The sequence below is a fragment of the Plecotus auritus genome (genome assembly GCF_963455305.1).
Source record: "Plecotus auritus genome assembly, chromosome: 7".
NCBI lineage: Eukaryota > Metazoa > Chordata > Mammalia > Chiroptera > Vespertilionidae > Plecotus > Plecotus auritus.
The window spans coordinates 19,070,263-19,083,756 of NC_137774.1; the positions used below are offsets into that span (position 1 = coordinate 19,070,263).

General features: G+C 43.8%; 1 protein-coding gene across 3 annotated transcripts in view; it reads left to right on the forward strand.

Moving 5' to 3' along the window:
• Positions 1-13,494, forward strand: part of PITPNC1 (phosphatidylinositol transfer protein cytoplasmic 1) — a 219,987-nt gene that overhangs the window by 117,993 nt on the left and 88,500 nt on the right. For 2 of the 3 annotated variants that reach the window (XM_080681342.1, XM_080681343.1), the window contains exon 3: positions 6,294-6,393. In XM_080681342.1, coding sequence (XP_080537468.1) covers positions 6,294-6,393 — 100 coding nt within the window. The remainder of the gene's footprint in view (positions 1-6,293; positions 6,394-13,494) is intronic. The other variant, XM_080681341.1, reaches the window with a different exon arrangement.

Here is a 13,494-nt window from a genome sequence, read left to right on the forward strand (position 1 = left end):
GCTTGTTTTTCAGTCATGAAGTGACATGTTCTTCCCCACCACGGCTGCTGGATTAATTAGGCTGTGCTGGCAGCTGCCAGTCAGGGAGGGTTGCCAGCTTCCAACAGTGAGTCCGCCTAATGCCTCAATCAGTTTGCAGAGAGAATGTTTCTCTTGCTATGTGGCTCCTACCTTCCAGGGCAACCTCTTCTGGATTCGAGCAGCTCTGGGTAGGAGAAGGTACAGCTTCCATAAGCCATGAATCCTATTTAACAGGATAAGCAAAGCCACCAGCTGGTGGCTCTACCTACCAGCTCATCGGTAGAGCTTTGTTGCCATGGCTTGGATCTGTCTTTCACATTTCCTCTTCCTGTTCTCCCAGATCTTCCCCAGAGTAAGAGCCCAGTGCCCCGAGCTCATGTGGCTTTGGGGGGCCCACCACCTCGGCAACAGGTCGTAGAAAAGTGTCAGTGCCAGAGATTCTGACCTCACAGCTTATATCCATGCTATTTTTAAGGCTCTCCGTGGTCATTATTTGGCTTTTGGATATCCAGGTGCAATCTTCATTCATTCAGAAAATATTTATTGAGCATCTGCTATGTGCCACATGCCGAGGCCCCATTCTAGGTCAGGACAGGCAGCTCTGAGCAGAACAAAGACCTCTGCCCTGGTGGGGCTAGCATTTAGTCACAATATCTAAAATCATTGCATACCTTGGAATACTTAATCTTCTATATAAATATATATTTAATATACTATTAGATAAATTATTCAATTAATAATTTTTAAAATATATATACTGGGACAAATAGAGCATGTAAGGGACTTCTTCCAGGCATACTTTTTAGTGCTTACTATTCTGTTCTGTCCCCACCTCAATTCTTAACAACATGCCAGGCATTCACACCATGACGGAACCCTCAGCTACTCCCATGGGAAATCACAGAAACAATGTTTAGGCTAATTATTAGGATCTTAGTATCCAGTTCAGTGGTCTCCCATCTTCGTTCCTTTTTTAAAAAATATGTTTTTATTTGTTAGAGTGAGAGGAAGGAAGAAGGAGAGAGAGATAGAAACATTGATGATAAGAGAGAAACATCGATTGGCTGCCTTCTGTACACCCTACTGGGGATCAAGCCCACAACCTGGGCATGTGCCCTGATCGGGAATCAAACCGGCGACCTCTTGGAGCATGGGATGATGCTCAGCCAAATGAGCCACCTCGGCCTGTCCATCTTCGTTCCCTGATGGCTGATGTTGACACATGTGGACTGCTCCTCTGGGTTCCCCACAGCATGCTGGCCACATGTCCCTCACACTGTCCAAGCAAAGCCCTCCCAAGAACCTGTGCCAGATAGGCCTCTTCACAGAATCCCCGCATAAAGTGTCCCTTTTAGTTAGGAGAGCGGTGGTGGTATCCAGGAACTTCCCGTGAGGGAAGCCAGCAGCCCCGCCTCTTGCAGGTGATGGCTCCAGTCTGGAAACTGCTCATCTCTCTGCTGCCATAGGAAGAATTACATTAAGAGCAGAACTAAAAGACCAGCCAGAAAAACCATTAGGAAGAGTACAGCAGCTGCAGAAGAAATGTAGAGACCTCAGCAATTACTGTATGTGGAACTGGATAGGAATAATTGATTATTATCCAAAAATTGTCAAATGGCCGAAGCCGGTTTGGCTCAGTGGATAGAGCGTCGGCCTGCGGACTGAAGGGTCCCGGGTTCGGTTCCGGTCAAGGGCATGTACCTTGGTTGCGGGCACATCCCCAGTGGGAGGTGTGCAGGAGGCGGCTGATCGATGTTTCTCTCTCATTGGTGTTTCTAGCTCTCTGTCCCTCTCCCTTCCTCTCTCTGTAGAATATCAATAAAATATATATATAAAAAAAAAAAAAAAAGACAAAAATTGTCAAATGGACCAGTGGGAAAGGAGGACATGAAGGCAACTAAGTCCTTCTATTTTTTTAAATGTGTTCTTATTGATTCCAGGGAAAGAAAGGGAGAGGGAGAGAGAGATAACAACATCAATGATGAGAGAAAATCATCAACCAGCCGAGACAGGTTTGGATCAGTGGATAGAGCGTCGGCCTGCGGACTGAAAGGTCCCAGGTTCGATTCCGGTCAGGGGCATGTACCTTGGTTGCGGGCATGTCCCCGGTGAGGGGTGTGCAGGAGGCAGCTGATCGATGTTTCTCTCTCATCGATGTTTCTAACTCTCTATCCCTCTCCCTTCCTCTCTGTAAAAAATCAATAAAATATATATTTTTTAAAAAATCATCAACCAGCTGCCTCCTACACGCCCCTACTGGGGATCGAATCCAGGCACTGGGAATCGAACCATGACCTCCTGGTTCATGGGTTGATGCTCAACCATTGAGACATCCAGCCAGGGCAGCAGATAAGTCCTTTTAAAGTTGTTTAAGTGAGCTGCAGTCAGCACTAATGGTTCTTCAGGTGCGCTCTGCTAGGGAACATCCTGAGCAAAGCACTGTTTCATAAACACAGGAAACCTGTCTTTCTGCTGGGAATGTTGACGTCCAAAATTTCCAGTTTAAGACCATTGTAAATCTGGTCCCTGTTGAGAAAATTAGAATTAGACTCCATTTAGATCACATTTGACCTAATGATGTTTAGTACCTCCTGGGGCCCAGTAATATTCCCCAATGCATATTAATTGTGAAGTGAGATTATATGTCATGAAGAAACACGATGATAATCTGGATTATAAAGTACCAGAAGCTTCTAATGGAGGGGCATATTTATGTTTCAGTTCATAAATTCTTTACGAAGGAGGTAAACACTCTTTACCTGAGTGTTTGGATTACGACTGCATTATGGGGCCTTCTTCTCGGATCAGTTGTGATCCAGGGAAACCTGGAGAATGTATGAAGGCTGCAGTGACTGTATTCACTTAGGTCCAGGCTGGGTTCTCAGTCTTGGCACTGTTCATATTGGGGCCAGATAGTTCTTTGTTGTGGGCACTGTTCTGTGCATTGTAGGATATTGGGCAGCATTCTGGGCCTCTAGACAGCAGCAGCATCCTGCCACCCACCCCTCCCAGTCGTGATCACCAAAAATGTTTCCAGACTTTGCCAAATGTCCCCCCAGGCGGGCGGGAATGGGGGCTGCAAAATCCCAACCCCCACCTGCCATTGAGAATTACTGCTTTAGGATGACCTATCAGCCATCCCGGTTTGCCCAGGACTGAGGAATTTAGCCTTTGGGACTTCCAGCGCTAAAACCAGGGCAGTCCATGCAAACTGGGAAGAGTTGGCCACCCAGCTGTGTCACTGATATGTTCTACATCATACTAAAGTTTCAAAGTAAGAAACCAAACATTTTGAAGTCTGTCTTTCACAAAGGCCTTTGGGAAACTTGGTATCATTTCACAGCAGCACACTTTGCATTATGGTAAAGGCTTTAGGGACAAACACATATCTCTTCCCTCAGTGTCTCTAAACCTGGGTCATGATGAGAGGTGCCATGGGAGCTTCGGTCCTAGCCAGCGGACCAGGAGGACATGCTTGGAACCATGCCGCCTTTCTGGGAAGAGAGGTTCTTGTTTGACACTTAGTAGTGCGCTTGAATGACAGACGTCTCCTTAGAACTGTAGGCGGTGTGACAGGATACATCGTGAAAGTGACAGCAACACTGGGGACTAATTTAATTCCATTTTTGCTTGCAGCCCTGATAAATCATTACTGCGGGAAAACTAAATTTTACTTTCTCAGACCAGAATGATTTGAATAATGATGTGCTCTGGGGAAATTGGGGTCTGAGAGAAGGTCTGTTCATGGGCTTAAAAATATTTAAACTGCCTGGCCCGGTAAATGACTCGCACCAGAAGGGCCTCCCTCCCACACTAATTAGAACAGTCGCATAAAATCATACCAACCATCTTGGCTGAAGGATTGTGTTTTTTAGGGTGTCTCATTGGAAAAGGTAATTGACTATAGGGCTGTGTATCCTGCAAGAGCTGGTGAATGAATCAGCTAAAATAAGGATCCTAGACTCTAGAGTCCTGACCATTTACAAATGGGAACAATTTCCATGTGAATGGAAAATCGCCAGTGTCTTTCATGTTCCTTCCAGAAAATGATTGCTGCTTGGGAATGTGCTTATGCTGGGAGGCTTATTAAATGACACAGGAATGAATTGTGGAGGGAGGGGACTTGGGTCTCAGAGGGGCATGCCTGAGGAGCCTAATGGATCTGGGGAGGGGTACAGTGTAGATGGAACACCGGCCCCAAGGAAGACAGTGGATAGGGGGCCCCAGTGCTGGTAGGGAGTCATAGGTGCTTTGTCTAAGTTAAACAATGCCTCCCCTACTTTGGGGACACTCTTCAATCCTCTTGCCTGTGAGTAGAACCCACCCTCCCTACACTACTCATTGCCATATCACTCTGGAATTGGGGGCAAAGAGGAGGCAGCCAGGGGAAGTTTTGCTTATGACCCACACGGGACATCGACCCTAGTTGTGCTCCCACTTCAAGGACTGAAAGAATAAATCACAGGCAGAAGCTATAAAAACGCCTGTCGGGAAGCAGCCTTCCTTTTGAGCGGTGTGAGTGTAAGGTAAATGAGCAGTTACCGCAGAGATGATTTTATAGGAGTGAGGTGTTCTGCTTTAGAGCAGCAAGAAGGATGATTATGTGAATTCTGAAGCTGCTTCGGCTCTCTCCCCACGGCCCACCTGAAGCAGTGGGCTTCGTCGCACTCACCTGGCTCAGGGGAGCTTTCATCTCCCCTTTGTTTTAACCCCGAGAAATGGCCCAGAGCTTTGGGTTAGATCCAACCAGCCAACCATTGAAAATACATATTTGTTTTTTAAAGAGCAGGTCCTGGATACTGTCAGAAACAGGAGAAACAATTTGAGAAGACGTACAAGGTACACAGTATTTTACTGGCCCTGGTTGTCATTAAATTCCATGTCCAGGAGGGATTAGGGATTTGGGATTCTAGAAGCGTGATTCCCTCCCTCCGTTTCCTAGCTATATCAGCTTGGAATTTAAAACTGCCTCGTGGTGTTCTTTATTGCCAACATGCAGCCCTGAGGAGCTGTGCGTCTGCATCATCTTACTGGTCTGATGTACTGCTAGACATTGGCATCCCAGACACCTCGCTGTAGGCACCAGAATAGGAAAGACAGAAAACCCCAGGGTGTACTGTTGAGGGGAAATAAAATTGTGCAGGCATATTTAAGGAATATATAATACTGTATATTTAAATATAATATTTAAGGAATTCTCTAGGCCTGTCCTTTGCTGTGGAATTTGCCTCTGAAGGGAAACAAAACTTAATTAGCCCTTGGTTTACAAAAGGTGTTGGGACCTGTGCGCTTGGGTTTTCTTTGTTTAAAGGATCTGATTTCTGTACATGCCTGCCTGGGTCCCTGCTCCAGAGGCACCACTCTGTCATATTTGTTTTGTAAGGCTGCAGCAGCAAATTGCCAAAACTGGGTGGCCAGAAACAATACAAATGTATCCTCTCACTGTTCTAGAAGCCAGAAGTCTAAAACCCAGGGATCAGCAGGGCTGGTTCCTTCTGATGGCTCTGAGGGAGAATCTATTCCCTGCCTCTCTTCTGACTTGGGGTATATGCGGCAGTCCTTGGCTTGTAGCTGCATCCCTCCATTCAGTCTCCGCCTCCGTCTTCACATGGCCTTCTCAAACCTAGGGAGACTTTGCCTTGCAAAAACTCTATTTTCAAATAAGGTTAAATTCACAGGTTAGGATGTGGATACGTCTTTGAGGGGAGACACAGTCAACCCTATAGTCATGAAGGGGTTATATTATGTTTCTCTTCACATCTCTGAAGTTCTACTCTCTGTTGCTTTAGTCCACTTTCAAAAAACATGGCTCATTTGGATTGTTAAGCTGACATCTGGCTCTGACATTTGTCCCTTTCCCCTCCCCCATATTCTCGTTTAAACATACCTTCATACTACTTCTCCCACCCTATCACTCCTAGTAGACAAAGACAATGCTGGCCAAACACTTTAAACATAACATCTCCCAGCCACTGAATTCCCATGTCTTTGTAAATCAGATCTAAGAGGACAGGCTTCCAGGCCTATGAGGTCCCCACACTGGGCTGTAACCTTCTGCCTTCACACATTTGAGGAGCATGTGAATATGCACCGAAAACCGTAAACTGAGGGAAGGACCAGAGGGATGGGAAGGGTGGCTGCGGAGAAAGGGGCTGCCTCAGGACTCCTCTGCTCTCTAGCAGTCAGTTCATCCAGAAAGACAGGGTAGCATAGCAAGGCACTGGACAGACTCTGATGGTCTTTTCTTTTTTTTTCTCTTTCTTTCCTCTTAGCAAACTGCCTAGTTGGGCCAGAGCTGTTGTTCCCAAAATATTTTATGTTACAGAGAAGGCTTGGAACTATTATCCCTACACAATTACAGGTAAGTCCTTTGTGCAGCCAGTATGTTACATGTAGCACTAAACATAACATGGTCAGATTTCACTGATTTCAGGTGTGTTATCCCAGCAGAGACTTGTGGGAGACTCTTACCGTCCTTTAAAGTCTTCACTTTTCCTAGAAGGAGGTGGGGGTGTTAAGCTAAGCCATTTCACTTTCCTTCTTAAATGATTTCTCAAGTAATTTTGGGGTGTGGTTTATTTTGACTTGTTTGTTTTACAGCATCCCCTATTCCACCCCCCAAAGAACACCTTGGCTATCACTTATGTAAAAGAGTCTGTCGGGTCTCTCTGTCCTAAACTACAGCATAGATCATATCTATGCTGATACTGAACTAGAAACTGTGGCCAGAAAATTTAGAAGGTTTAGTTCCTGCCCTCAAACACATGAAAATTCCAGATCCCACTTGAATATCATCATAACAAGCTCTTCTTATTGGTTCTGAAAGCTGCCTTTCCACTTAAAAGATTTCCTGTGTGGTTAATGAATTGCTCTACTGGAATTATTAGTCTTTAATTTTGCTTTTATAATGCCAACTCTTTGGTTTTTAATTAGCCACAAACCCGTAGGCTAATTGAATTGTCTTACAGTCCTTATCAGACCAACCACCAAAGTACCATATGAAAGAATTTTAAGAACAAACATGGAAGCATTTAATGTTTATAAAAGTTTAATTTTTGGAAGGTTTCTTTACCACATTTTTAGTAATTATAATGCACTAGTATATATGTTAGTTCTGTGGTTTTCTATTGCATATAAGAGTGGTCTAAATCACCATTTTTTTCTCTCTCCCCCCCCCCCCCCCCTTTCTTCCAAATGAACATCTGGAACCAGAATACACAGTAAGTTTTATTTAATCATTTTGAAATATTCAGCATATAATCAGTAGATTAATTGGGACTGCCCTTGTATTTCTCATCTTACCAATTTAATAAAAATATAGAGGAATAGTTCAGCAGAAATATTTAAATGTTGGCTATTACATAGTTATATATAATGCAAGAACCTGACTGTTCTCATTTGTTCCAGAATATGAATGTTAATTTTAAATGCCTTGAGAGTTACTTTGCATAATTAACTTTGTTTGCATTTTTAAATAGCTTGGCTGCTCTACTTGTGATAGTTCACTATAACAGAAGAACAGTTTCTAGAAACATGGAAGGTAGGGTTTATACCTTGTTATCAATGGAAGGTAGGGTTTATACCTAAAGGTGGTGGCCTTATCCCTTACAGGAGAACCTTGAAACTAGAAAGACATACATTCAAACTATTTTACTCAGGGCTCTGGATTGGACAGTCTCAGTGGCTTGATAAAAACCATTTAATTTCTTCTTATTCTAAAGGCCTCTAGAGTCATTATTTCCATTTTTTTTAAAAAGGACCTTATAACACATTGTGTTGTGGTATTTTCTATGTATCATTTCCCCTGTGGCCAACAGGTCAGACTGTCATAACAAGAAAATGGTTAACTGAACTGTGATGGAGTTGAGTTTTTGGACTTTTGTGGGTTTTTTTGTTAATCCTACCCTGAAGATATTTTTTCCATTTATTTTTTTTTGAAAGAGTGAAAGAGAGGGAGGGAAGGAGAGAGAGAGACATCAATGTGAGAGAGACACATTGATTAGTTGTCTCCCACAAAAATCCTGACCAGAGCCGCCGGGGATTGAACCTGCAACCCAGGTACAGGCCTTTGACAGGGGGGCCGGGGGGGGGGGTGCGGTCTTAGTCTGCTTGAGACGCATAACAAAATACCACAAACTGGGTGGTTTAAACAACAGACATGTATTTCTCACATTCTGGAGGCTGGAAGTTCAAAATCAAGGTATTGGCTGCTTCAGTTCCTGGTGATGTCCCTCTTCCTGATTTGCTGAAAGCCACCTTCTTGCTGTGTCCTTACACGGCAGAGAGAGAAAAAGCAAGCTTCCTGTTCTATTGTTGTAAGGGCACTAATCCCATCATGAGGGCCCCACTCTCATGACCTCATCTAAACCTCATCACCTCCCATAGGCCCCATCTCCAAATATCATCACATTGGGGGTTGGGCTTCAACATGAATTTGAGAGTGGGCCCACAATTCTTATATACCATGCTCATTCCAGGCCCAGTGGCTAAGTGATGTCACTGGATCCTGGCCACCTGGACACATGGAGGCCAGGACAGTGCAGCTCTGAATGTCAGGTCAAGGTCCACATCTCATTCTCCACAGGGAAGCAACTAATCCACTTTTGTTTTCTATTCCAAATATAGGACAGCTTTCTTTCTCATTCCAGTGGCTGGGGAGTCTAGGCTTCTCTCTCTGCCTGCAGGTGCACTCCTTCCCAGTGACTCTGGCTCAGCTGTGTCCATAGGGTCTGCCCCCTAGGATTTACAGCAGATGCTTTCCATTGTCTTCATCTTTTTTCCTGTTTTAAATGCTTTTTCACTGGGCTCTTTATCCCCTGAACCTTTAATCCTAAATAGCTCTTCTTGATGTCATTTCAAGCTTTATATTTCCTGTCTGTGCCCCAAAGCACAACTTCCCTGATGTCAGACTTCCAATTTGGGTCACCAAACCCTACCCCTCCCTCAGGGAAGCCAGAATGGTGTCTCTTTTCATAGGATTAGCCCAGAGCAATGTTGTCTATTCCTAGGCTCCCCTCGGTCTTATATCTGACTCTCCAGCCTACTACTGAGACCTCATGCTGCCCTCATTTGTGACAAAATCCAGCCACAAGAACTTTCTATTTAGGGTCATCATCTAGGGTTTCCACATGATCACAGTTATAAAGACGTTCAAGCTTTTTCATCATGGTGAGTGACTGCATGTGTCTAGGATTATGTGGAAATGTGATTTGCCCAGGAAATGGAAAAATATATCTTTAGCTTGGTTGTAGGAAAAAAATCTTAATTATACAATAAACAAAGAACTACACAACGACAGTTCTCCAGAGGACAGGCCATCTAAGAATCCTTCAGAACCTGCTGGTCCTTCTGAAGTTTGAAAAGTCACAAAGGAAGGTGTCCCAGGAGCCTGGCTGCCTTCCAGAGCAGCTGACTTTGTTTTTCTCGGGCTAAAAAAAGGCAGCGCTGGAGCATGGACATGGCTCAGCAGCATCGATTCAGCCTCGGTAACAATGGAGGGGGAAGAAACGGATTTTCTTCTCATTTGTAAGAATTTGACAACTTAAGCTATAGTAAGTCGATAGGAGTAACCTAGAATATAATATAATATATATATTGCTGTTATGACCATCCTATTCCACCAAAACATCTTTTTTTAAAAAAGCAATTCAGTTGCCTTTCTCCCACCACTTTATTTTCTTTTTAAAATTTTTTATTGATTGATTTTTAGAGAGGCGGGGGGGAGAGAGAAACATCAATTTGTTCCACTTATCTATACACCCATGAGTTGATTCTTGTATGTGCCCTGACAGGGATTGAACCTGCAATCTTGGCATATAGGAATGACATTCAAACTACCTGAGCTACTTGACCAGGGCCCACCAAAACCTCTTTTAATAAGAATTTGCAGGAGAGGTGATGACACATGGGAAGCCCTTTCTGTTAGAATAGCTGGCCGTTACTCAGGGAGCAAAGGTAGATGTGGGTTGTCCAGTGTTACCCAGCATTTAAATTATTTAGTTAAAAGAGGTAGAAAAAGTGAATTGTAATAGACCAGGAAGAAGGAAATGACTGTTTTTAAAAAATTAATCTTTATTGTTGAAAGTATTACAGGTAACCCATTTTTTCCCCCATTGACCCCTTCTAAGGAAATAACTCTTGAATGAGAACCTCAAACAGTATTGAGCCATGATGAAAGATGGGGCCATTCAGGGTTGGTTTTATTGAGCCTGGAAGAGTCAGGGCTGCTCACAGCTGGGGATGGGCCATCAGTCACCCTAGATCAGTGGTCGGCAAACTCATTAGTCAACAGAGCCAAATATCAACAGTACGATTGAAATTTCTTTTGAAAGCCAAATTTTTTAAACTTAAACTTCTTCTAACGCCACTTCTTCAAAATAGACTCGCCCAGGCCGTGGTATTTTGTGGAAGAGCCACACTCAAAGGGCCAAAGAGCCGCATGTGGCTCGCAAGCCGCAGTTTGCCGACCACTGCCCTAGATGAACTCAGGTTATTTTCCCAAGAGTGGCAATCAATTGAGGTATTATTCTGAAAGCAGCTAGCTGTCCTAGACTTGCAATCTTGGCCTCATCAGCTTCCCTGATAATTGAAAGAGTTGATGGGTACTGCTGACCATTTCTCTCCAGCCCTCTTTTTCTTCTGCTGAGATCCCGCCAAGGGTTATTAACTAACTAGGAAATTACAAAACTAGAAAATAGGTACAAGTCCAGGGAAGATACATTATTACACCAGAATTCTAAGCTTAGTCTTGTCTAGAAGGAAATTAGAGGTCAATTGTTCCATCTCAGCGACTCTGTCAGCTAAGAGAATAAAGGTCCCTAAGTGTTTCTTCTTTGGGATCATGAAACCAGGGGTTGTGATGCGGGGTTAGGAGAGTAGGAAGTAACTTTTTTCTCATTGATTCTAGAGGGAGAAGAAGGGAGAGAGAGAAACATCAGTGTGAGAGAGAGACATCAATTGGTATGTGCCCTGACCAGGATTTGAAACTGTGACCCTTCAGTGCATGAGCAACACTCTAACCAACTGAGCCACACTGGCCAGGGCGAGTAGGAAATTCAGTTACATCACAATTAAATAAATATCCAGGGCAGTACATAATTTTGTGGGGTAAAGGAAAAGTATTCCTTCTTAGAAATGGGAACATATGAGCTGGGACCTGTTAGGGACCAGGCCAAAGAAAGTCCTCCAGTTGGAGGTATTGATGAGCAAGATAGCAATTAGGTCAGAAGAGGACCTTCCTAGAGAAGATGGTTGAAGTCAGTGGAGCCATGGATCATGGCATGAAGCTGGTGTCCTAAATGGAGCCAGAATGATCAAGTTCAAAAATCTTAAGAGTTCAAGAGAATGTAGATGGAAACATTCTAGTACCATTTATAACAATCATAAAGATGGTGTATAGCCCATTAAGTAAGGGAAACACACTGGGTTATAAAGTTAAACAGTTTTTGGTATTGCAGGACTTCTCAGAGCCTTTACTATTCTAACATACATTGTGAATCTCCAAAAGGGAGCTATATCATGAAACATTTACTACACTTATTTGTCCCTGCAACCTTGGATTTCTCAAAGCCAGTCTTCTAAAACTTAGGAGAGCTCCAGAAGCTTCTCTCAGGGTCAGAGCCATGATTTGCTCAGTAACCAGGCCAGTGGATCAATTATATTTTGGTTAATGTTACTTTTCTCTTAAACTTCAGTAGGCTAATATGTCACCTAAGAATTATTGTTACTCAAATGCCAGTTTTTTAAGAACTCCCAACAAATGAAAATTTTTTTAAAGAATTAGAACTATACTAGTAAGTTCCTTTTTAAGCCATCTGATTCTGTTAGACCACAAAGCAAAGACAACAGCATATTAGGATGACATTGAGCTTATTCTGACTTATTTCAGAAAATGAACTGCTTGTATGGGTGAACCATTTGCAACCCAGCTTATTCACAGATGTGCCTCGGTCCTGTGCAGGACTGGAACTTGTCTCCATACCTCAGCAACCCAGTAGATGAGTACCTGGTGAAGCAGGAGCCTTGGAACATCAGTCAGTGTTGTCTGTCTGATTTATCCCATGTCCACTTGCTTTAGCTGTTCCCAGGATCTTTGTACTTCAAAGAAAATTAATTCAGCCTGGGGGTGGGGAGCAAGGGGGAGGGGACAGGGAGAGAACAGAGAATAGGCTTTCTATCCTAACATAGCATTTTTAAATTGTTTGTATTTTTAAATATCACTCGGAATGACTTTACAAAGGGCAGTCATCAGAGAAAAAAATATTTGTTTAAAGGAATTTTCCGTAGAAGATTTTACTAGGGAATTCTCCTTTCCTTGTTTTCTGTTTTCCACCTAAAAATTGGATTTCTCTTCTACAGTTTGTTAATGTCTATGGAGTTGTGTTCAAGTTAGTGAGGTAAGAATAATACAACTGGAAAAATTTTGTGGGGCAGGTTGCTATAAAAATAAAATAAAATAAAATGCACATAACTATACTTATGCTAATATATTAAACTAGAGGCCTGTTGCAGGAAGTTTCCTGCAAGAACAGGGCTTCCTGCCGAAACCGGTTTGGCTCAGTGGATAGAGCGTCAGCCTGCAGACTGAAGGGTCCCGGGTTCGATTCCGGTCAAGGGCATGTACCTTGGTTGCGGGCACATCCCCAGTGGGTGGTGTGCAGGAGGCAGCTGATCGATGTTTCTCTCTCATTGATGTTTCTAGCTCTCTATCCCTGTCCCTTCCTCTCTGTAAAATATCAATAAAATATATTTAAAAAAAAAAAAAAAAAAAAAAAGAACAGGGCTTCCTGAGGCCTGAGCGAAGCCCGCCCAGGCGGGCTTCCCTCCCGCCGCCGCTGCCCCCCACCCCACGCTTTCCCTCCTGCTGCTGCTGCCCAGCGCTTTTCCTCCCCTCCCCCCTCCCCCCCCCCCCCCCCGCTGCCGCCACCGCCCCCTGCACTTTCCCTCCCGCAGCTGCTGCCGCCACTGCTGCTGCCCCGTGCTTTCCCTCCCACTGCCACCACTGCCCTGCTTTCCCTCCTTCTTCCTTCTATGCTGTCTTCAGTCTTCACTCCACATCTGCTTATGCAAATTAACCGCCATCTTCGTTGGGTTAATTTGCATCCTCGCTCTGATTGGCTGGTGGGTGTAACAGAGTGATGGTCACTTTGCATGTTTCTCTTTTATTAGTGTAGATTTTAGTGATTAAATAAAGTCATTGCAAAGTTGCCCTATCTCTTTTGACCTTTCTAATCACTAAGATACTCTGAATTACATGATAATATATATTTAAGTGAGGAATTTGCCCAGCTGGTTAAAAGGGAGATTCTTATAGTTTTTAACTGAATCTGGAGGTTTCCAAACTGGCCATATGCCAGCGTATATTTGGAAAGTTACCTCAATTTGTTCCCATCTCTATTATTTACACTAGAGGCCCATTGCAGGAAGATTCCTGCAAGAACAGGGCTTCCTGTGGGCTTCCCTCCCGCCGCCACT